This window comes from Macaca nemestrina, unplaced genomic scaffold, assembly GCF_043159975.1.
Source record: "Macaca nemestrina isolate mMacNem1 unplaced genomic scaffold, mMacNem.hap1 Scaffold_57, whole genome shotgun sequence".
Lineage (NCBI taxonomy): Eukaryota > Metazoa > Chordata > Mammalia > Primates > Cercopithecidae > Macaca > Macaca nemestrina.
Window position 1 is genome coordinate 137503 of NW_027257740.1, and position 24308 is coordinate 161810.

General features: G+C 49.6%; 1 protein-coding gene and 1 long non-coding RNA gene across 7 annotated transcripts in view; one reads left to right on the forward strand and one right to left on the reverse strand.

Annotated features, from left to right (window-relative positions):
* Window positions 1-24308, forward strand: part of LOC139361532 (uncharacterized) — a 157821-nt gene that overhangs the window by 91231 nt on the left and 42282 nt on the right. The window lies entirely within an intron of this gene.
* Window positions 2706-24308, reverse strand: part of LOC139361531 (disco-interacting protein 2 homolog C-like) — a 63688-nt gene continuing 42085 nt past the window's right edge. The window contains exons 4-6 of one of the 6 annotated variants that reach the window (XR_011619083.1): window positions 14915-15097; window positions 6080-6242; window positions 2706-2880 (exon numbers count right to left, since the gene is read on the reverse strand). Coding sequence is in view for 5 of the 6 variants with exons in the window: in XM_071090119.1 (XP_070946220.1) it covers window positions 14916-15097 (182 nt within the window). In the remaining variant the exon portion in view is untranslated. Of the gene's footprint in view, window positions 2881-4552; window positions 6243-6543; window positions 6938-11478; window positions 12539-14914; window positions 15098-16401; window positions 16572-18091; window positions 24303-24308 lie in introns of those variants that run through there. The other 5 variants (XM_071090119.1, XM_071090121.1, XM_071090120.1 and 2 more) reach the window with 5 other exon arrangements.

A 24308-nucleotide genomic window follows, 5' to 3' on the forward strand; every position in this document is an offset into this window, starting at 1 on the left:
TACTTTGAAACCAGCCTGAGACTCAAGAGGCTCATCAAAGAAAACGATGGACTTGGGAGAACTGATTCACGAGTTTACTGTGCCAAGTTTCAGGCATTATGAGAAGTCTGTGCTGATACATTGTGACTTGAGAACTTAAATCTTGATGGACTCTTAAGAGTGAGGCTTTTTTTTTTCTTTTCTTTTTAAATGGTCAGTGTTTCTGTCTCCTGTGTTTTGTCTTCCAGCCGCTGAGCACTTTAGCTTTGTGTTCACGTGGCCTTGTTCTCCGAACCACCTGCTTTGTGGCTCCTCTGTCCTGCCCACCTTGATCGCGTCTTCCCTGCCCCGTGGGTTTTATCCCGAGGACTGTTCTCCGCTGTGGGGAGGGGAGGATCAGTGGACACTGGCTTTACCGACTCATTTTCTGTGTAGCTCCCAGTTTCTCAAATTCTTAATTGTCTTGGATTCCCTGTGAAACTGGGAGTCAGGCCTTGGGCGCAGTGCTGGGTGGCCTTGGGCGCAGTACTGGGGCAGGAGGGAGAGATGAGAACAGGAAGGATGGGTTTGTCAGGGGAAGGAACCCCTTGCCAAATTCCTGTGTCTGTTTTAGGTTAAAGATGAATGGCCGGATGGTGGATGTCTCACCTGCTGTGGCTGGACCTCGCTGTGCTGAACCCTGAGCAGGGGCCCCAGCAGCTGCCTCCTGCCAGGCCGGGGTCACAGGGCTGGGCTTCTGCCTCTGGGAGGGCTCGTGCCAAGGTGCAAGGGTCTGCACCGCTCGTGTGTGACCTGAGGGGCATGTGGGAAGCTTTTCTGTGCTCCTCACCTGGGAGAAGTTGAGCTCATCTGGGCTAGAGCCTCTGGGGAGGTAGGAAGGCAGAGGCCTGGAATTCCTGCTTTCCCCAGACAGCAAGAAAGCTCAGCGTTGCATCTGCTCTGAGATGCCCTCAGCAGCCATATATAGTTGATTTTAACATGACGGAAGGTGCCAATTAACCCGGCTCTGTGGAGAGCTTTGAGGATTCCAGGCCCTGGGCCCCGGGCTTTTTAATATGTTCCTTCCTGAACAAAAAAGAACAAAAGATCCTTGTGGCTGATGTCGACTGCGTGGGGTAGGACATGCTGAGCTTGGGTGGGGCTTGCCCCTGAGTTTCCTTGGTGCTCCTCCCAGCCCCAACGGACACCAGCCTCTCCAGGCCGAGGCTTGTCCTGTTTAGACCCTCGTTGGTGGGGTCTGTGGTCCTGGATCGAGGGCCCAAGCACTTCTTTCATTATTATAAATGATTCACCAGAGATGCGCGGCTGTGCCCAAACCTCTCACGAGCATGAGATACAGCCAGTGTCGCTGCCGCAAGCTCATAATTCTAGTGGAAAGAGGAAATTTTACTTTTAATGTGCTCGTGTGACTCAGATGCAAATATTCAATTCCCATTAAACTTTCAAGACCTTGAGATCCTCTGAGATTCCTTGGGAAGCCGTTCCTTGGCCCCACGACTAACTCTCCTGTGGAAGGAGGCTGGGGTGGTCCGCGGGGTCTGGGATCCTGCTGCGTTCTCCAGGATTCCTTAGGTTTCATCATTAGTCCCAGCTCTTCAGCAGGTGGAGCTGATTGACTCTGACATTTCCATTATATTGTTCTTGTGTTGCCTCAGTTAACTTAGAATAATCAGTATTTACCAGAAATAATTGATGGCGAGATGGGAATTATTGGTGATTCCCTGACATAGGCAGCCTGTATAGATAAGCGTGTTACACGGTGTCTAATTTCTGAGATGTTGGTCCACACCTTCTCAGGAACACACTTTGAGGGGTAGATTCCTGTGCAGGAGAAGCTGCTTTCCCCCGAGACGCGGTGGCGGCTCCTGCACTGGCATGGCAGGGTGGCTGTGTGACTGGGCAGGGCTGGACATGCTCCTGCGCTGGGCGCCCACCTCCGCCCTACATCTGTGTCGAGGGTGCCTGCCTTTGTTCCCCCAGGTCGAACTCATAGAATTGTATACCTTCCTGACACATTCCTGCATAGAGATGATTAGATCTGGGGGCTGAATCTCAATCTGACATGCATGTAGGTAAATTATTGACGTGAATGACTTGGGTCCTCCACCTTCAGGGTCAGGAGGCACGAGGTGGGTTTGGAGACAGCTGCCTGGCTTCAGGAAGTTTCTCTCAGAGCCTGTTTCTTTCTCTAGCAAAGTAAATGATGCCTACCTCACCGGGCTTAACACACGCTCAGTACTCAGATGCTGTCTGATCTTTGTTATAGTTAGTATTTGGGGAACAGCGTGGCTGGTAAGAAAATGTGTTATCTTTACAATTTATACAATGTCATACAAGGCAAGCGTGAAACCGGGACACTACCTTAATCTGAAGATGCTGGTGCTTAGTCTTCTCCTCAAGCATTTTGTTGTCATTCTGGCGTGTGTCAGCCAAGTCATATGACGGTACCGCGTGCGTGATGCCAGCTCAGTTACCTTGGAATGGGGAACCTGAGGCTGCCAGGGAGCATCCCTCCTGCCTCCAGTCCTCGGGGGTTTCTCTCTCTCTCTCCTTTCCTCTGTCCCTCCCTATCCCCCAATCTTCCTCACCACTCCTGCTCCCCTCCCTACCCTCCTCACTTACTCTACAACAGAGGTCCAGACTTCGACAAATCCCAGCTGGGCCTATTTATCGCTTGGCTGGGAAAGCAGAGGGAAAGGGGCCCAGTTACTACAAAAATAGAGAATTGAAATAGAATGTGAGCTATTTTTGCGTCTTGTTTTTTATTTTATTCTGAATATAAAAGGCAAGTGTCAAACAAAATCGGTGCTAACTGCGCCACTCAGCTCCGAGTCTGCTTTGTCGGGGCTCCGTGGGTTCCCACGCCCTGGCCTTCTCCATGAGCGTCTGGACACGCCGTGGCTGTGAAAGGAGCATTCAGTTATGGTCCTTTGAATGTTGCAGAGTCATGTTTAATAAAAATCTTCACGTTTACCCACAGCCAAGTCTTGATTTAATAACAGGTACTGCAGGTCTCTGGGTAGGGCTGAGCCTCTGTTATAGAAGCAGCTGCACCATCTGAGGGGCAGGTCCGTATGGGCTGGCAGGCGGCCTGGTCCTTGGAGCACAGGGTGTACCTGACTCAGTCCTGGCAGTGGGGGGCCTTGCAGTTCTAGGATGTAGTGATGCAACCTGTGGCATAAATAAAAAGCCTCATGTGCCCCCATGAGAAGCTGGGGCTTCCCCTCAGTACTGTGGTGTGCTGTGTTTGTGATCGTGCAGATGTAAAAGGGTGAGGGAGATGTCTAAAAACCAGGCTCCCAAAGACAGCCCTTCATGTCTGGTGCTTTCATGTGTATATGCACACGTGTTTGACGCGTGTGCACCTTCACACGTTCACCTCTTTCATGCATGTACACCTGTTCCTGTGTTCATACACCTGTTTCGCGCATGCACCTGTTTCGCCTGTGTATGTGCCTGCGCGTTCACCCTGTATTGCGTCATACGTTGTATTTTACATATTGGGTATTTTCAGTTTGTATCGTGAGCTTGTAACGACGTCGTGAAGAAAAGAGGGGGCCCTGGCAGCCTTTGGCTCTGAGAAACGTGATGTCACGGGAACAGATGAGACAGCCCGGGTGAGGCCGGCAGAGGCCATCGTGGCCTTGGGAGTCCGTGCACATCCACTGTCTGTCGCTGTGTGACAAGTGACCCCAAAACCTAGGGGCTTAAGGCAACATACACGTACGACTGTACAGCTTTTTCAGGTTGGAAATTCAGGGCAGCCCTGCTGAGCGGCTCTGGCCCAGTCCCCCGGGTCACTGTGAAGATGCTGTCCAGGGCTGCAGCCATCTGTAGGCTCAGCTGGGCTGGAAGTTCTGCTCCAGGATGCCGTGCTGACGTGTCTGCGGGCAGAGGCCTGGTCGTCCACACCTGGCCACTCCCCGGGGCTGCCAAGTGCATTCCTGCCCAGGGCCGCTCCTTTCCCCAGAGACGTAGCAGTGCTGGTCTTATGCCCAGCGTCAAGGTGGCCGGGTCAGGAGCAAAGACTTGTTTCCCCTACTCGGCGGCTACTCCTGCAGGGCTGGGAGACAGTGGAGGTCGCGCAGGAAGGTGTTCGCTGAAGACCGTGCTCTGTGACTTGACGGGTGTTCCTCCCAGGAGAGTGAAATGGAGACTGGACGCCGGAAGCGGCATCCTGCGTGACCCCATGTGTAGTGGGGTCACAGCAGAGCTAAGTCCTTCCTTTACAGATACTTTTCAGAGTCTACCCGCCTTTAGATTCTCTGATTAACGTGTCTGAGGAGGGTCCCAGGAGTCTGCCACCTGCCAGGCCAAGGAGGTTCCCTGCATGTGGCTCTCCCCTGACACCTTGAGAAACGTGACTCGAGAGAATCACCGAAGTTTCCTAAATGAGTCACCTGCTTTCTCTTCTCTTTGCTTTCATGCCTCCCCAGGGTAGGTCAGTCCTGTCCGCCACAGCGATACCTGCATGCTGGAGTTCCAAGGAGTTTGGGGGTGTGTCGGGTCCCCCAGGGAGATTCGGTGACTGAAGATGCTGTCATAGCAGCCAACATGTCCTTATTGTTTTCACTTTTAATGAAGTTCAGTTACTAGGTTTTCTGAGGCACAATGATGTCCTTGTGAAAAATTGGTGATCAGGGAAGCAAGCAAGTGTGGGAAAATGATCCTGCCCTTAAATCTAAAAAACGATGAAACAGCAAACAGCCCTGAAGAGCCCATGAACCTCCTCATGGGGCGGTGAGGAGACACCTCAGTAATGGCTTAAAAAAAAAAGTGATAATACTGAAGAAAAGGTAAACTAAATTTTGGGTCTCCTATGGGTAAAGAGATTGTGGCTTACATTTTGGATGTATGCGTTTATATACTTATTTATTTTTCTTTGTTGGATTTAGAATTAGTTGAAATAATTGTGTTTTTTAAATTTAAAAAAATGGGGTATACGAAGTCTAATCTCTGTGTGACATTTCTGTACTGTGAGACTCCACATACAAAAGTGAAGCCCAGACTGTCTGTCTCTAATGAGCCAGAGAGAGGTGGTCATCTCCTGCAGGCCGGTCTGGTCTCCAGGCATCTGGCCATCCTCCCAGTCTTGGGCACACCTGCATCACTGGTGCTTTCTGCCAGACTGTGACTCTGCCCAGGTTTCAGGAGCACCCGGAACTGTTTTCCTAGGGGCTCCTGCTTTGTCCTGGCTCCTGGAAGCACAGGCTTTTGACGAAGGACTCTCCCCACTGCCAGGTAAATTGGTGATTGCCCCACAGTCTGTATTTGTCACATGGGGCACAGAGAGTCTGGGCGTGCTGTCCTGGCCCTGGAGCCAGCTCTAGGACTGCCCGGCGGCATTGCCTCCACCCCTCATCTGGGAACAGGGCGGTGGGGAGGAGAAGGGAAGCAGGGTCTTGACCCTTCTGCGTCTCGAGAACACGGGAACACATCGTCCCATTGCCTCACACCATTCACAGCCCAAGCTTGTGTGAAGTATTATTTTATAACCTCCCCTGACAATGATGTATTTTATATAAGCAGCACATAAAGTGGTAATTTAATACCCTATCGAGCAGGATTAAACAATAAGGAGCAGATATCACTGTAGAAAAGTTACTTTATCCGGGAAACATTTATCTACTGCAGGTGGATGTGAATCATGGCTTCCTCCTCGGTGGCTCCTGATGAGCCTGTGAAATTCTGTCCTGTTCACCACTGTTAGTTATAAGCTACACCTTTCCTTCTATGACGCGTTAGTTACAAGCTCTACCTTTCCTTCTATGATGTTTATTTCTTGCCTGTTCAGCACTGTTAGTTACAAGCTATACCTTTTCTTCTGTGATGTATATTTCTTGAAGGCATGGACTAAATCCTAATTCCACAGTATTCGATGCACATACTCAAGAGATACTTGTTTGAATGAATGGATTAATAGAAAATAGAAGTGGTGACTTCACTTTATTTCATTATGTCAAACTTTGTCTACACGGAAAATTTTATGGTCCTTTGGAAAAACAGGGCCTCTGTGCAGGGTTGTTAGAGATTGTGAGAATGCCGCAAATGGCTCTGTGGCTCTAGGCTCACAAAGGGCTTGAGGGACTTGGTGGCGCACCTGTGTTGAAAACTGAGTTCTGCAAATCCATTGGAGTGACCTGCCAGCACCAGCACACACAGCCCTCCTTCCCAGTTGATTTCTGCACAGAGGCTTCTTCTGAATGCCCCAGGTGAACGTGGGTTCAGCCAGCACTGCTGGGCTTCCACAGCAAGCCAGGGTGCTGCAGGGACGAGAGAGAAGAGGGGCAGGACCAGGATCTTCCTGGGCCCCAGTGCCCGTGTGGGGACGCTGCCTGGCCTGGCTTTTCTGGGGGAGGTCAGGGAAATGATGGCATGGAGGGACTGTTGGTATGAGTCGCTTGCTCAAACATAGATCCCAGGTCTGTGTGGGAGGCAAATAGAAATTTATGTGGGTATCATCAGTAACATAGCAAACATGGGCTTCTTCACTAGGGTGGCTGACCCTCTTGCTCATCTGCTGAGCAAAGGCCCGGCCTGGCCTTCTACGCCTCCACAGTGAGCTTTTCTCAAGCTCTGTCCACTCCATGGAGATGGCCGGAGCCAGGGCAGATATGGGGTGTTTTCCACTTTTTATTTATTTTTTCTTTTTTGAGATGGAGTCTTGCTCTGTCGCCCAGGCTGGAGTGCAGTGGTGTGATCTCGGCTCAGTGCAAGCTCCACCTCCCAGGTTCACGCCATTCTCCTGCCTCAGTCTCTCGAGTAGCTGGGGCCACAGGTGTCCGCCAACACACCAGGCTAATTTTTTTGCGTTTTTAGTAGAGTCAGGGCTTCACCGTGTTAGCCAGGATGGTCTCAATCTCCTGACCTCGTGATCCACCAGCCTCGGCCTCCCAAAGTGCTGGGATTACAGGCGTGAGCCACTGCACCCGGCCAGGTATTTGTCAGTTTTTGAAAGCTACATTTAAAGAATGAAATAGACCGAACAGAATTACTTCCTTTTGAATATTTAATACTCAGTCTACCAGAACACTTAAATATAGTTAATGTATTCAAATAATAAGAAAGAACTTTCCCTCTGTTCCAAAGAAAAAGTATAAACAACCTTTTACTTGTCAGGGATTTCACTATGTTTCTAAAAAGCCAGCAAGCACTTTTCCTGAAATAGACCCATCTCTTCCTCTGCATAGACCCTATGAACATTTTAGCTACATTTCTGCTGTATCTTAATGTGATAGATTGTAGAAAATTCCTTGCTACTGGAACTTCACGATGCTTTCCTTTGAAACATCAAATAGAAAGTATGGATAGTAAATCTCAGACTAGTTGCAATTATCAGTCTTGGTAGAGCTGCCACCCACAGCCTCTGTCAATTACAACAGAGTGTGTCTCCCCAGCAACCCGGATTAGATTGCGGACCAAGCCAGGCTCACCCAGGATTCAGTGCAACGTCTTTCAAAGCTGTAGTCACTGCCCCTGGAGGAGACTTGAGAATTCCTCCCTTTGATGCCTGTGCATGGCTGTTCTCAGATCACAGCAGCTGCAGCAGCATCTCAGAGGATGCCAGCAGGGGTGTCCTGGGTAGTGACACCACGGTAGGGGCCTGCAGTGTCTGAATGAAATGGACCGTGAAAGTGAGCACCCTAGAGGAGTCCACAGCCACGTTTCAAAGGTGCAGTGGCCCGAGGTGAACCCCAGAGCACTGAGGAGCCTGGAGTTGACCTGTCACGACTTCATTGAGAGAGCTGACTGAATTCCGTACCTGTGCGGGCAAAATATGGCTGTTTGCGCTTGGCCCCTTCTCAGTCCAGGGCTAGGGAGGTTGTCTGCACAGCTAGTGGGAGCTTAACTTTGTGCACACTCGGGGTTGGGTCCCACTCCTTTCTGTGAGCCCAGGGAAGATAGACATGCCGAGCTCTCCTGGAAGGAGGGCCCTGACGAGTGGAAGCTGAGCTTCAAGATGGTCGGCCTTGTGGTGTGCGTGGCGGGTTCGGAGTCTGTGTGTGCTGAGTGGGGGCCCGGCTGCTGCTGTCGCTATTGGGCTCAGCAGACGCTGCGGGGGACGTGGCTCCTGTTGTACTTGGTGGTTTTCTCCTCACAGGAGTGGGTTTCCCTGCTGTGAAGGTGTCGGGGCTGTGACAGGCAGCCTGGCAGGAGGAAGACGCTCGTGGGGTTGTGCCCTGAAGCCCCCTTCCTCTTGAGGAGCATGAAGGGGGTTTGGGACCCTGCTTCCGGCTGCGCTCCCTTGCTAGGTTCTTGGCCTCGGGGGCCAGGAGAAGCTGAGTACAGGCCTGAAACCTGGACCCCTTCCACAGCCTCCGTGGCGTTTGTGGTGTGATGCGGGACGAGGCCCTTGGAACTCCAAGCCCTACCCTGGCATGCCCGCCCACTGGGGCGTCTTGGGCACCTGCTGTGTGCTAGGCTCCGTGGTGGGGTGGGCGGTAGCAAGGGCTGTGGGGTAGAGTGGACACGGTACGCGGATGATGAGAAGCCTCAGGGAGGCAGTGGGAGCACAGCTGAGACCTGCAAGGAGGGGACTGGCTGTGGGTGTTGGGGCTCAGGGAGCTGCCTCTACCCAGAGCCACAGTGGCCAGTGAGGGCAGAGCAGGGGACCAAGGCCCAGGGAAGCCGTGTGTATGGTTCGCATCAGGTGTGCGGGTCTGCCGGGCTGTGCGGCCCTTCTCAGTCCTGGCTGGGCCTGGGGTCCCAGAGGGAACGGAGGGTCTTTGCATCTCCCTCCTCTTGCTTCCCTGCTGCTTCCTGGTCAAGGGATGCTTCTTTATTGCAACTCTGGCAGTTATTGTGCATATTAAGAGGAGTTTCACAAAATCGTAGGGGGGAAGGCGGACTAGGGATTCATTTTTTTTTCTCCCCCTGATTTTACACGGAGCCTTCTACTATCCCTTAGTGTGGAGGCAGAGTGCAGATGCTCTACAGTTATCTATCCAGGAAGAGAAGAGCTGATGGGAAGTCACAGATCTGATCATTGCAATAGCACTGACATTTTTAAGTGGGAGAATGCTGATGTCTATAATAATCAGAGTAAAACTTCAGTAGCTTCAACATAAAGATTCTGAGATGATCTTAGAGCCATTTCGTCCCTAGATCCTTCTGCAGTGTGGAGTGTGACATCTCTACCAGCCTCTGGTCAGTGGCCACCTGTGGGTAACTGAATGCTTGAAGTGTAAATGAGAACTTCTAATTTTATTTAATTTTAGTCAAATTTAAATAGCTATATGGGCCGGGCACCGTGGCTCATGCGTGTATTCCCAGCAGTTTGAGAGGTCGAGGCGGGTGGATCATGTGAGGTCAGGTGTTCAAGACCAGCCTGGCCAACAAGGTGAAATCCCATCTGTACTTAAAAATATAAATAAAATAGTCAGGCGCGGTGACAGGCGCCTGTAATCCCAGCTACTCGGGAGGCCGAGGCAGAAGAATCACTTGAACTCGAGAGGCAGAGGTTGCAGCAAGCCGAGATCGAGCCACTGCACTCCAGCCTGGGTGACAGAGGGAGACTCTGTCTTAAGAAAAAAAAAAGATTTTAAAAAACCCTACATGCCCCTAGTTGCCTCTGTAGGAGACGGCATGGTTCCAGAAGGTAGACTTTGTGTTGAGGACTCTGCAGCGTCAGGCTGGAGACAGTCTCCCTTCCTAGCAGCGTGGGCCCCTGGGCTGTTCTTCTACCAGAAGGGATGGTGGCGTCTCTGGGAGGTATCTGTAGACTCAGATCTGTGTGGATTAGTGACTTGTGTTACTCACAGATACTTAATTTTATGGGTAAATGAATACCTGGACTGGCTGCAACTTCAGGGCGAGATTCGGGAGTAGGGAGTGAAAAGTGACGACGGAACCCTGGGCTTGTCCTGCTGCCCCCAGGACCCGGTCGGGGTGCCTTCTCGTCTGAAGTCCCAGCACGTGGTCAGGGTACCCCTTGCCTCTGAAGCCCCCAGGAAGTGATCGGGGCACCAATCCCCTCTGAAGCCCCAGCACCTGGTCGGGGCACCCCTCCCTTCTGAATCCCCCAGCCACCTGGTCGGGGAGCCCCTCCCTTCTGAATCCCCCAGTACCTGGTCGGGGCGCCCCTCCCTTCTTAAGCCCCCAGACCCTCCTGGCCTGCGGTGCTGCTTCTCCAAATGCTGTCCTTGGCTGTTTTCCAGGAGTCACCTGCACCAGAGCAGGCTGCGTGTGTCATTTCTTGTCGGATCTGGGGTGTCAGTGAAGCTCATTTATCTTGTCTTCCTCCTCATGTGCCGTATCTCACCTGTTGACTGTCTGAGTTTGTGTGAGTGCGTGTTGTGCGTTCTCAGGCTGTACTCGGTGCTTAGGTGACAAGAACGTCTTAGAGCAACGGACTGTCTGCTCCAAAGGACGCTGGGCATGAATCGAGACACAGTTTACTTGTGGGGTTTAAATTTCCTGGGTGTTGGAGGCAATTAAGGGGAAACAAGGTCTAAAAAACCCCTGCAGATGAGGAAGGCAATAATGAAAAAAATTACTCTATACACACTTAGCAGATGATTTACTTTGTAGGTGAATTTTGCATTTCGGGAACTACTAAAGCTACTGTTTGTAGGGATTCCTTGATGAGCTTCTTGTTTTCTGTCTAGAAAGTAAAGTGGATCGGTTTTGCCTTTAATGCTGACTGACTAGAATCTACTTCCTTTTCCCCCCATTCACGTTAGGGTGGGGATTGGACTGGAAGAGCTGTAGGATCTCTTTATTTCTGATCTTAAATGAATTTTTTCTTCAATGCCCGGTTCTTTGGTTTGGGAAATGTGCTCAATTTGTACCGTGCTTTAAATGTACACAATGGTCGAAATTGCTACTTTTCTTTAAAGTTAGATATAACATCTTAAGTAAAATGTCATCTATAAATCAGGCACAGTCTGGGGCCTGGAGACCCCTCTTGTCACTTCCTTCCAGCTGTGTCTTCTTCCCTGGCCACATTGCCCCTGGCCACATCTCCTCCCCAAACCACGCCGTGTCATCCGCCCACCACCTCACCTCTGGTCACAACACCTCCCTCCCGGCCACATCACCTGTGGCCTCACTGCCTGCCTCCCTCCTTCCTGGTGGCCTCCGTGGCTCCCACTGTCTGCCCTCCCGAGGGTCTGTTCAAGGCTCCTTCCCCGTTTTCCACTCCTGAGTGTGGGTCTCGGGGCCTAGATGTTTCACAGGATGCAAGTTTCTTCCCTTCCAGCCGTGGGTCTCTGAGCGACAACTCCAGAGAGGGCACTAAGCTCTCCTTACCTACCTGGGGGGCCCTGAGCCCTGACCACCGACCACCAGGGCTTTTCTGCAGTGTGTGGGGCAGACTCATGCATGAATTGGACTAAAAAGATGCTTCCAGGAATCCTTGTTTTAAGTGCACTGGAGCAGAGATGGGGAGAGGGGACCACCTGGTTTGCTCAGAATTTGGTCCTGATCACAGCCAATGAGGCAACATAAGCACCTCCTAAATGAAGCATTCCACACACTGATTTTACACATGACAGAAAGGCTTCACACAATGAGTGAGTTTGAGCTGCATTTGAAGGAAGAACAGGTCCCTGTAGGTGGAAATGAAAGGTAAGCGTGACCCAAGCCATCAGCAGCAGCGGGGGTGGGGTGGTGCAGACTCCCCATGGATGGTGGGCATGGCTGAAATGCAGGAGAGGGCAGGGGTGCGAAGGAACAGCAGGGCGGCAGTAAAATTCCCCTGCAGAGAGGGGACGTGACTGAGATATTATCACATGTATACAACTGAGAGATGATTTGAGGAGGATTTCTGGGAGCCTGTGGGAAGAGCACGTGGTCATCATCAGTTCTCGGGATCTCTTTTTATGAAGTGAAAATAGTCTTGCCTCTGCCTATCTTGTGAGCTGTTGTGACGATCAAATCAGATAATCTTCAGCGAGCCTTGTAAATGCTAAAGCTTATGACAGACTGTTCCAGCCCCCTTGTCTCTACCCTCCTTTCCTCCTGAGTAACGTGAACCCTGCTGGGTACCTCACTATCTGCCTGGTTTCCTCCTCCATAACGTGAGCCTTGAGTACTTGCTGGGTACCTCGCTGTGCACCTTCCTTAGTAACGTGAGCCCTGAGTATTTGCTGGGTACCTCGCTACCTGCCGTACAGCTGGCTGTAGAATTGTCAAACGCACTTGGCTGGCACATAAGCAGAAGTGCTCGCTGGGCCTTGGGAGGGCTTTGTGACATGTGGGTGCCTTCTGTTCCCTGTTAGGCTGGAGCTGCAGGAGCCCCCCTAGACCAGATAGAGGACCAAGGCTGTGGCCTCGGGGTGGGGGCTGGGGGAGCTCCCTGGGTTTATTGTGTGGGTGAGAGCAAACTTCAGTCCCGCTGTGGCATTGGGATTCAGGGTTCCTTCTGGAATGTTCTGAGTGAGAAACAGGAAGTGTGCACAGGTGCGTCTTCTGTGGATTTTATGGTTATCTCTTGGGAGAGCACTGGTGCCTCTGAACTATGAACCTGCAGAACCACTTCTTCCACTAACGGCCGCCTTTATATAAAGAATGACTTACAAAAGATGCCACTTCAGATGGAGGTATTTGCAGGTGTGGCCTGAAAAATGAACAAAATGACTTTCATCTCAAGGAAAGTACCTTACATTTTTCCCAATGATAGACATTTGAGCTTTCCAGTGAATATTAAAACATAAAAATCTTGTGTCCACCACTTTCTCATGTGACCAATGGTGATACTGACGTGGGGTTTTTTTTGTTTTGTTTTGTTTGTTTTGTTTTGTTTTTTTTTTTTGGGACATATAATGTGGAAGCCGCTCATAACTCTGAACCAGTATTTTCTAACCAATGTGTGATTACAAAATCGTGTGCTGGTAAAAGCCATTCAAGTGCAAGACCGACCAGTCGACTTAGAAGGAATTGGGGCAGAAAGGCCCGTCGACCAGAGCACAGACTCTGTGTTGCAGACAGCCTGTACGGAAGTGCCACTTGTTACATTTGGCAGCAGAGAATACCTAAAATGATCTGAAAACACAATGAAAATACTGCTTCCTAATTGTATATCAGTAGGGGGTCGGACTTTCTTCATAAACTTCAGCCATGGCTCTGCAGCCCACTGAACGCAGATGCAGGCATGAGAATCCTGCTGTCTGAGGTGCAGAGATGTTAGGTGTTTTCACAGTAGCACAAACTGTTGCCACGCTGCTGCTTATTTTGGAAAATGGTTTCTTCTTTAAGACTGTGTTAAGATGTAATGACTTTATCCTTGTAAAAGAAACTAAATTATGTTCTTTTTTTTTTTTTTTTTTTTTTTTTTTTTTTTTTTTGAGACGGAGTCTTGCTCTGCCACGCAGGCCGGAGTGCGGTGGTGTGACCTCAGCTCACTTCAACCTCTGCCTCCTGAGTTCAAGCGATTCTCCTGCCTCAGCCTCCCTAGTAGCTGGTACTACAGGTGTTCAGCACCATGCCAGGCTAATTTTTGTATTTTAGTAGAGACGGTGTTTCACCATGTTGGCCAGGCCGGTCTCGAACTCCTGACCTCAAGTGATCCACCTGTCTCTGCCTCCCAAAGTGCTGGGATTACAGGCATGAGCAGCCACCACTCCCGGCCTGATGAGAAAGCTTTTTTGTGCTCTTTAATAAAGTGCAAAGGGTTCCTGAGACCCAAAAGTTTGAAAACCACTGGCTTAAACCGACAAAATTGTCCATGATTCTTCAGTGTATCTTCTAATCTGTTGATGGAGAGAGGACAGCAAGGGTTGCTTTACTTTTTTCCTTTCACAACTCAATGGTGCTGGGACAACTGGGGTATCCACATAGAAAAGGATGGACTGGACCCTTCCTCACCCTACACGCAAAGCTCAACATGGTTCCAATGTAAGGAGCTGACTGAGACCCATTCTGTCAGTCTGCTGGGTACCATAACGGACACCACAGACCGTGCGACTTAGACAATAGCATCTTATTTCCTTTTTTCTGGAGACTGGAAGCCTGGGATCAAGGTGCGGGCAGGGTTGGATTCTCTGGGGCCTCACCCCATGCTGTGTAGACAGCTTCTTCTCTGTGTCCTCACAGGTTTCTCTTACGTGTATGCAGCACTGAGGACTGTGTCTAAATTCTCTTAAAAGAACACCAGTCATACTGGATCAGGCCCTACTTTTAAGATCTTATGGGACCTAAATTGCCAAGTTAAAGGCCCTGTATGTAAATACAGTGACATTTTGGGTTTCCGGGGTTGTGACTTTAACATGGAATCTTGGGGGAGGGGGACAGTTCAGCTCATAACACCTTTAGGGGAGAATCCTGGAGAAACTGTTAGGTTGGATTAGGCAATGTTTCCTTGGCTGAGACGTCTAAAGCTATAACAAGCAACTGAAGGGAAAAAGACGGTATCAAAATTAAAAATGTTCAATTCAGAGGATACTATTAAAGTAAAATGACAACCCACAGAACAGGATACATTATCACGATAAGGACCTGATATCAAGAATATATTCAAAAACTCTTAATAAAAATCCAATTTAAAAATGGACAAAGGATTTGAATAGACACTCTCCAAAGAAAGACATATAAATGCCTTAAAAAGCACATGAGATGTTTAGCAGAATTCGTCATCTTAGAAATGGAAATCAAAACCACCGTGAAATAACACTTCACAACCACCGTGATGGGTGGGTAAAACCCCAGTATTGGACAGTGACATGTTGGTGAATTGGGGAAAACTGAAATCTTGATATATTGCTAGTGGGAGGGGAAGTAAAATGGTGCAGTTGATTTGGAAAAGTCCGACAGTTCCTCAGAAAAGCATGAAATCACCGTACGACCCAGCAATTTCACTCCTAGCCATATGCTCAAGAAAACTGAAAACATTTTTCCAAAAAGTATGTCATGCCTGAATCTTCACAGCAGCATTATTCATAGTAGTAGAAACAGTCCAGGTGTCTGTCAACCGGTCACTCACTGAGATTCCACTCACCTTAGACGTGAAAGATGTCAGCACCGAAGGTCACACCAAAGGTCATGCACTGTACGATTCTCCTCACAACAGGTGTCCAGAATGTGCAAATCCAGAGAAAAGGAAGTTGGCTGGTGATTGCCAGGGGCTGGTAGAAGGAAGGAGCCAGGTGCTGACTCTTAATGGGTTCAAGGTTTCTTTGGCCTGTGGTGAAAAAGTCCCGGAATTACATACTAGTGGTTGATGTGCAGCTTTTAGAATATGCTAAAAAGACTGAATTGTATTCTTTAATATTGGGGCTTTTGTGCTTTGTAAATTGCTTTTCAATTTAAAAAGGAATTCAAGAAGTTATTTGGTGTTGATATGATAGTATCCAAAACAAGTTACTATGTAACTCACGTCCCCAGCGTTAAACTTCATTTTCTGAGGATCTTGAAGTGTTTGAGGCTAGGAGACACAACGATCCTATACTGTATGTTACACCCCATCTTACTGATTTCTATCTCACATAACCATATTCAGGAAAAACCGACATGTAAATGTGAGCTGAATGCTATGCAGAGGCACATTCCTCTTACCCGGATGATCTTTAGTGGTACAGTAAGAGATGAGATCATAGCAACGTTAGTTTAGTTAGTTTAATTTCCATGGCAACAGGAATTTGGCACATGGGATGAGTTAGATCTCCCTGCACAGCTCCTAACGGGGTTGCCCATTTCTGTGTGGTGTCTGTGTATATTCTCGCTGTGGAAATAAGTGATAGCGCCTGCACAAACACTTGTCCAGAAGCGCACACGAAGCTGGTGAAGGCAGAGGACAGGCGAGAGGGAAGCATGGCTCAGCCCTGGCAAAGAAGACCGTTATTCCAAACGCAAAATATTCAGGAACACAATCCTTGGGAAGACTGGTGATGTCTTTAGACCTCACCACTATCGGGTTGTATCTGTGCAGCCAGTTACCAGAGCCGCAGAACGGCGTGTGTTGGTATTGGTGTCATCACTCAACGATTCTGACTTTTCCTGGTGCTGAGGATGACTGCATATGGCAGAAGCAAAGTGCTAATCTAGCACAGGTCATCATATCCAAGTTCTTTTCTATGAAGGCGGGCAGGGTTAGGAACCACCCCACCCCACCCCACTCCCCAATCCTATAAGAACTGGGATCTGATGATCTGTGCTGTCGAGAGAGGCAGGGTTAGAACACCTCATTCCTCAATCCCATTGTTGAAAATAATAGTTGGATTGGGAGGGTTTTTACTCCTAAGGTTGAAGCCGTGCATTTCTGGAGCCTGGGCTGTCAGTCATGGTGGCTGGGGAATGCTGGGGCTGCGGTTGTCTGGCTGCCGGTAGCCCTGCTGGTGGGTCCTCCCTCTTTGACACCGTTCATTTCTGAAGCTTGCTTTCCCCGGTGTTGGAAGTAGCAGCACTGGAAGAATGGCCGCCTTCCTACAGTGAAGCTCTGGCAGGAGAGGAGAAGATACGGAGCGTCTGTTCAAGGACGTGACGTTCTGGGCACCGCACCATGCGTTCTGCTTCTCAGCTGTGCCTCCTGGTTGATGTTACCATCACCTGGCATTTCCCAGGAGGTAACTCGCGAATGCCACACTGATGGAACAGTGCGGCTCGAGTCCAGGGCCGCTGGAGCACATCAGCAAGGTCAGGCTGGACGCATGTGCTTGCTGACAGGAAAATGACAGGAAATGTCATGTCAGTTCAGGAAAATGACAGGAAATGTCATGTCAGTTCAGGAAAATGACAGGAAATGTCATGTCAGTTCAGGAAAATGACAGGAAATGTGTTTGCTGACAGAAAAATGACAGGAAGACGACAGGAAAGAGGCCCATGAGGAGAGGAACCAGTAGATTCAAGGCAGTTAACCGAAGGAGCGAGCCATCACAGGCTGGGAGGACACCCCAGCCACAGTGGATGTCAGCGGTGGTGGCTGGACTCGGGGTCCGTGAATGTTGCATGATCGAACGTGTTTGGTACATTCTCAGCTCCTGCCCAGGTGCCTCCCAAGCATCGGGTGTTGTGGCTCCCCACACCCTTCCCATCTGTGTGTAGCATGACCACCACCTTCCTACCGTGTGTTTGTCCTATCACGGCTGCTGTGCCTAACGGACGCTTTGCTTTCCAGCTACTTTCCTATAACCAAAGCCCTTGAACGACTTTGCGTTTCAGAGACGACAGGGTATTAGTTTTTCATGATTGCTCTGAGGATTTCCGAAAGCAAATGTAACTTACAGGATGGAAGATATTGGAGACAGTAATTATAGATGACTTTTCTCAGTTTTTTGATTGTGGTAAAGTTACACAGCACTCTATTTTTAACTGTATGGTTTTGTGGCATTAAGTGTGTTCACACTGTCGTGCTGCGATCACCGCCATCCATCTCCAGAACTTTCTGGTCTCCCCACGCTTGAAACTCGGTCTACCAAACACTAGCTCTCCTCCCGCCCCAGCTCTGGTAAGCACTACAGGTTGCTTACAAAATAAGCTTTTTCAATAAGAGAAGGGGCAAGGAAAAGAGCTCTAAAGACTGTCTTGAGATTTGAGGAAGTGTTTTAGGTTTTGTTGTGTGGTTCCCGGTGTAAAGGAACTATTGAAGACGTGGGAAGGCGAAGGTCTGTGATCTCAGGAAGTGCTGGGCTGGGCAGCTTTCCCACTGTGACGGGGACACTTGCCCTCAAACCTGCCTGAGATAATCGCGTGAGGATGGTGCTGCATTGTGACAGCTCTGAACTTGGTCTCCTTGAACGTTGCCAGGTACATAAGCTTTGGCGGTTACCATCTAGTGTCTGTGGGAGACCTAGAATTTGAACATTGTTGACTTTAGGACACACTCATTTTATAACACTCTACCTGTTCTCATCAGTAGGAAATATGCTGTGTCCTTTTTTTTTTTTTTTTTTTTTGAGAGGGAGTCTCGCTCTGTCGCCCAGGCTGGGGTGCAGTGGCCGGATCTCAGCTCACTGCAAGCTCCGCCTCCTGGGTTTACGCCATTCTCCTGCCTCAGTCTCCCGAGTAGCTGGGACTACAGGCGCCCGCCACCTCGCCCGGTTAGGTTTTTTTTTTTTTTTTTTAGTAGAGATGGGGTTTCACCGTGTTAGCCAGGATGGTCTCGATCTCCTGACCTCGTGATCCGCCCGTCTTGGCCCCCCAAAGTGCTGGGATTACAGGCTTGAGCCACCGCGCTCGGCCTTTTTTTTTTTTTTTTTCCCTTAATATTCTGTGTTGCTGTAACAGTAGTTGCAGCGGACGCTACTTCTGGTTCATGGTCATCACCAAACACAAGCTTCAGGAAACCGTGTGAAAAATGAAGGGGAAAGTGCTTTTCTGCAAAGGGCTTTTTTGAACATCCTGTTTTTTTCTGGAATATCTGTTTTGGTGTAAAACGTTTTCATATTTAGGGGTTTGTAACGTGTTTTATACTGGTTAGCTTTGAAACCCCATGTTTTTGCATGCCATGGGGCTGCTTTATCCTGTTATTCTATGATATAGCAGGTTGGCAAAACTATTGGTTATTTCACTTTAAAAACCAAAGCAGCTTACAGATTGAGTGTGATTCTTGTAAGAATTTAATTGTAAAATTGATTTGTGTTCAACAAGCTTACTGGAATGGCTAGATCCGTGGACAAAAAGATAAGAACATGTCAAGTCTCTGGGCCAGGAAGGACTTCCAAATAATACAAGTGATACACATTAATTTCTTAACAAAAGATTAGATTTAGTACATAACTGTTTAAAACCTCCATATTTTCTATTATAGCCATTCCACAGTGCCCATGGGGGTGGGCTGCAGGACTGCCTATGGAATCCAAGGTCTTTGGGCGTTGAGGTCCCTGCAATAAAATGGCATCGTGTTTGCATATGACATATGCACATCCTCCTGCAGACAGTCATGTCAGGGTTGCTCGTAACAGCTATACCATGGACATACCATGCGAGTAGTTGTTTAATGAATAATAAAGTCTGAATGCTTAGTACAAACACATTAAAAAATATGTTGATCTATGGTTGGTTGAATCCACAGGCCTGGAACCCGGGGAGAGAATACAAACTCTAGAAGCAAAACGAACAAAGCACTTGAGGTCAGCAGTGACGGGTGTGGGATCACACTGAATCTCATGTGTTTTGCTGTCTGTGTCACTGTGTCCCGTGTAAACGGGAATCATTTGTAGCTTAAGGTAAAATAGGTAACAGGAAACACTACAGAGTGGGCACGAAGGCGCGCCCCTCATTACCCCGTGTTACAGCCAAGCGTCTGCCTCCTAGGGAAGGATTTGTTCTGTGGGGAGACTAGATGTTGATGATTTCCGCATGTGTGAAGGGAAACTCCCTCCGAGAAGCGTGGCTTTGGCCGGAGCACATCAGACGAGAGTTAGCGTGGCATGGAGTTTCCACAGTGGCCCTCAGGCCTGCTGCTTCTCTCCTCTCCCCACCCCTGGCCCTGACGCTTACCAAGGGAGGCAAGTTCAGCTCCAGCTGAGCCCCGCACAGGGCTGTGGGTCTCTAGGGCAGGTGCCCACCTTCGCCTGAACAGGCTGTGTCAGAGGAGGGTCTGGCTGTACTTGAGCTGTGAGAGATGCTCTCAGAGATCCAGCATCCTGAAAACCCAGGTGCTGAAGGTTCCTCCTCTTCCACCATCCTGCGGGGAAGGGGGTCTTATCCTGCTTCCCCTCAACCCGAGCTGACTTCTTGTCTGTTCGGTACACCTAGGTTTTCAGAAGAGTTTTGTTAATCATCTAGCAGACAAACAACCATAAGGTGACAGCCTGGGAGGGTAGAGGGCGCTGGAAGGTAGTTTCCTGAATAACAGCGTTCAGTTTCCTGTTTTGCCATCATTTGACCCAAGGCCCCAAGATAATTGAAATATTGTCAGCCAAACACCGATTTTTTATCTGAGTTTTTTTTTTTTTCTTTTTAAGTTATGGGTGCAAACTTATAACCAGGGACCTGACAAAAGAGAAGGATTTATTTGCAAAGTGAATGTCGGGGATGGTTGGCATTTGCCAACTCTGACTAGCAGGGACCCAGGCTGCTTCCGTTCTGCCGCCCGACTCCTGACCCTCCAGCTCCTGCCCCTGTTCCCACCAGCAGGAAGAGGAGCGGGAAGGTGCCTTTTCCCCTTTAAGGGGGTGAGGTGAGAGTTGCACCTGCCACTTAGCTAGTCCCTGGGGTGATTCTCCAGCATGGGTGGGAGTTGGGTTTGGAGGCCTGAGCCCCGTGAAGCTGGGGTTGCTGTTCCCTGAGCAGCAGGAAACTGGACTCTGGGAAGTGGGGTCAGAGGGTAGCATCCTCAGGAGGGGCCTCTCGTCCCGTTTGACATCTTCACTGCAAAAGGGGGTGTGGGCTTCGTGGTCCATTGACAAATAGAACGTTACTTTTTTTTTTTTTTTTTTGAAGCACATAGAACCCTAATTCCTTTGGCTTTTACTAAAGTGGCATTTTGTAATTCCACATGATTTCATTGATATACTCGCAGGAGAGAATGCTTCCTGTAAACCAGAAGGATCTCTGCGACAGTCCTCGATCCATAGAGAGTTCATTTTCCCAAGGTTATAGACACAGCCTTAGGGAGGGGTTGAGGACACACTGCGGCAGCCTCAGGAGGTCCTGGACATGTGTCCAAGGTGTTTGGGGCACAACTTGGTCTTACACATTTTAGGGAGACGTGAGGAATCAATACATGTGAGACGTACGTTGGTTCAGTCTAGGAAGGATGGATGGCTCGAAGCGGGGAGGGATTTCCAGGTCACAGGTAGATCAGACAAATGCATTTCTGGTGCATCTTTCCAGAGGAAGCAGTCAGATCCGCATTTATCTCCGTGTGCAGATGGTGACTTTGAGTTCTGTCCTCTGTCCATGAGGAATTTCCTTGTGGATCGGTTGTGAGGGAGGTACGTGGCTTTTCCCCCCACCCCCAGTAGCTGTCTCTGTTAGGAAGAGCATGGGAGGCAGGTTTGGTCTAAGCTCTTCCTCACCTTGACGTCCCTTTAGCGTAGTGATTTTGGGGTCCTGAGATGTAGTTTCAACTTCATGTTTCTGAATACACTGGCACTCTAAACAGTGTTGTAGGAGGCATCTAACTTACTTAGAAGAAGAAGAATATTTGGAAACACTTGAGCACCTTCGTCCTTGAGAGAACCAAGCCTTTGTTTAGTTTGCTTTGCCCTGAGGCTGTTACGCTGTCCCGGGCTGTGCGGCCTTAGAAAGCTGTGCCCCTGTGAGCTACTGCCTGTGGAATCTGGTGACTTTGAAGTTAATCCAGCAGCTACATATTTTGGAAAGCAGATTCCCTCTTAAAGTGTTGGTGATTATGATTCTAGCACTAGAATTTCAGTGTGTGTTTTCCACCCTTCTTACTTTGTCTCCTCATACACTGAGATGCTGCTGCATTTGCCCTTAGGCTTCACTGAGGGAGGGTCAGTTCTGACCCTTTCTTAGATATTGATCTTGAACGGACAGAATCGAGATTCAGGAAAACTCTCGAGCTGGGAGAGTGTGCTGATATCTATGTAAGTGGGGTTCATGTGTCAAACTCAGGTTTAAGAAAAACCAATTCTAGGCTGGGCATAGTGGCTCACACCTGTCATCCCAGCACCTTGGGAGGCTGAGTTGGGCAGTTCACTTTTGAGCCCAGGAATTCAAGACCAGCCTGGGCAACATAGCAAGACCCTGACTCTACAAAAAATTAAATAGGAGAGGTGATGTGCACCTGTGGTCCCAGCTACTCGGGAAGCTAAGGCTCCCCACACACAAAGTATCAATTCATGCAGTGGCCAGTTCTGCTGGGACCACCTGTTAAGACTACTCTGGGCCTCATGGTTTGAGAAGCGTCTGTCCAGGGTCGAGAGGGAGTAGCTTGAGGGCCTAGAAGCCAGTTCTTGTGGTTGAGCGTGATTGCGGGTGTGGAGTTGGGGGCAGGGCTCTCCACGGCATGAGTGGGTAAATGGATGGGCTTCCAGGACGAGCCCCTGTGACTTTGCCTGGTTTACATCCGTCCAATACAAATCCACAGGCTCTTACTCTAGAAGCTTCTGCTGGGGCTGATGGACTGGCCTGGGGACAGAGGGTGCCCTCAGAGCCTCATGGTGCCGTCTGGTTTAGGAAGAGCACTTAGTCACCTAGATCTAGGATTTATGGCACTACAGGGGACTCCTCACACTCAGAGCAACAGCCATCTGCATTCTAGACTTGGTTCTAGGCAAAGTATTTTGGAGCCTGTTGGTAGGTACCCTGTGTTCTGTTTATGTGTAAAACAAGTTAGAGTTATAACTAGTTAAAACCTATTTTTAAAATTTTGCCACAGAATATGGCAGTTGTGGTGGAGCCTGGCCAGAGACCCCCACACTGAGACGCTGTTGCTTGCTGGGGTTGCAGGCGTTGCCTGCATCGGCTGCCCCTCCCGGCGTGTCTGTGTTCTTGACACGGGCGCCCATCGAGGCTTGGCCTGTGGGAGTCGTGCAGCCATTTGTCTCCGTGTTCCTCTGAGGTTCCGCAGACTTCACGGTCCCGTGGCAGAGCGTACGGTATCTGCTTGCATCCTGATTTCCCCAAACCCCAGGACAGGCCAAGAGTTCCTTACACACAACTGCAGAGGGCCCCGTGGCGTGGATTTGCAGAGACACAGCCTTTCCCCAGCTTGGCCTTCGTCTCCAGAGTTGGCTTTAGGGTGATAGAAGCTTCCTTCAGACTGGGGGGCCTTGAAGCTTTGGTGCTAGGAATTCGGTGAGCAGCACGGATGATACCCCGTTTCTCTGCATTTGTAGCACTAGTTGTTAACACGACCACGAGATGTACAGAGGAAGGAAAAAGGAGGTTTTATTTTCAGAGTAACACTCTGTGCTTTGGGAAATGTGGTCTTGGGGGAGCTGTAAGCACATGCCCCCACAGGAGGAGAGGAGGCCGCGGCATTACACGTTCCGGGGTTTGTTGGCTGTGTGTGTTCATCGTGCTCAAGGAATGTCTGAACGTTTACAGGGAAAGTGGGGTTTGTTCATCCGGTTCGTGCAATGTCTGAACACTTACAGGGAAAGTCTAGCACACATGCAGTGAGTTAACCTGTAACATCCGTGTTCGCCTTGGGGCAAGTGTAACATTTGAAATGAGGTGGACTGGGCGTGTCATGTACAAAGGTGAGCTGTTGGGCGCAGACGTTTATGCGCAGCCTCAGTCACAGCCAGGACTGGCTCGGGGTCTGCAGCCTGTGGCGGGAAAGGACACTCATGAGGCCATTCTGTCCAGTCGGGGCTGCCGGCAGGGTCCCAGGGTGGGGCTGTCTGGTCGGCCGGCATCTGGAGTCCACCCAGGTCCAGTGGGCAGCGTTCCTCTAAACCAGGCTTCTGATTGTGGAGGAGACTTCATGCTGGTTAACACACTGTGCAGGAGTAATGTTGTGGGGCTTTGGGGTCCACCTTCCCTATGATGCCGGTTACATTTCTCTCCGGACCTCACAGCCACAGAGATTGCACCTCGTCTGGCAGCAGGGGGTGCCATGTTGACATAGTAATTTATTGTATTAACCTTTTTATTGCTATTTTAATAACCATTTTTTTTCTTTTTAAAGAGATAGGGTATTGCTGTGTTACTCAAGCCAGTCTTGAACTCCTGGCCTCAAGCAATCCTCCCACCTCGGCCTCCCAAAGTGCTGGGCTTATAGACGTGAGCCAGTGCGCCCAGCCTACAGCCACGTTTTTAAAACTCAGCAGTTTAAAAATCCTATTCCTTTTACCCCCTCAAGCAGGCTGGTTGGCCTTGTGCAAACTGGGGTGTCACGATCTTAGCCCCCCTTTTATTTTTACCTTTGGCCTCAAATTCTGATGAGAACAGCAGTTACAAAATGGGCTTTAGGTGATTCTTCCGTTACTAAAGCCAGAATTCTCACCAGGTAGAGATGTTTGTCCCCAGGATTCCAGAAAGCTGTTTTGAATCAAGCCCGTAGGAAATAAGTAAGGAACTAAACTCTTGGTCCTCTGCTTAGTACCAGGGGAATGGGTTAGTTGCTGATACCCTTTGATCTGTGCTCACGTGCTGCATCTCATCACGGGAAGCAGAGTCGCCCTGTGGAATAAAGCCCGGCTCAAGGTGGCGCGTCGAGACGCTTGGGGCTGTCAGTCCCTTATACAGCGGCAGACTTGGAGACTCAGTATCGCGTGCAGAGCCCAGGCAACCGGAGTGCATCCACTTTAGAGACCACATGGACGGTCGGCAAGGTGGATGTCCGGGCATATGGCCTTGACAGGCCCACTGCGAGGTGAATTAGGAATTCGTTAGCAAAGAAATCAAACTCGCCTTTGGGTCCCGACTACTTGGAAGGTTGAGGCGGGAGGATTGCTTGAGGCAGAAGGTCAAGGCCGCGATGAGCCATGATTGTAATACTGCACTCTGGACTGGGTGACACAGCGAGACTCCAA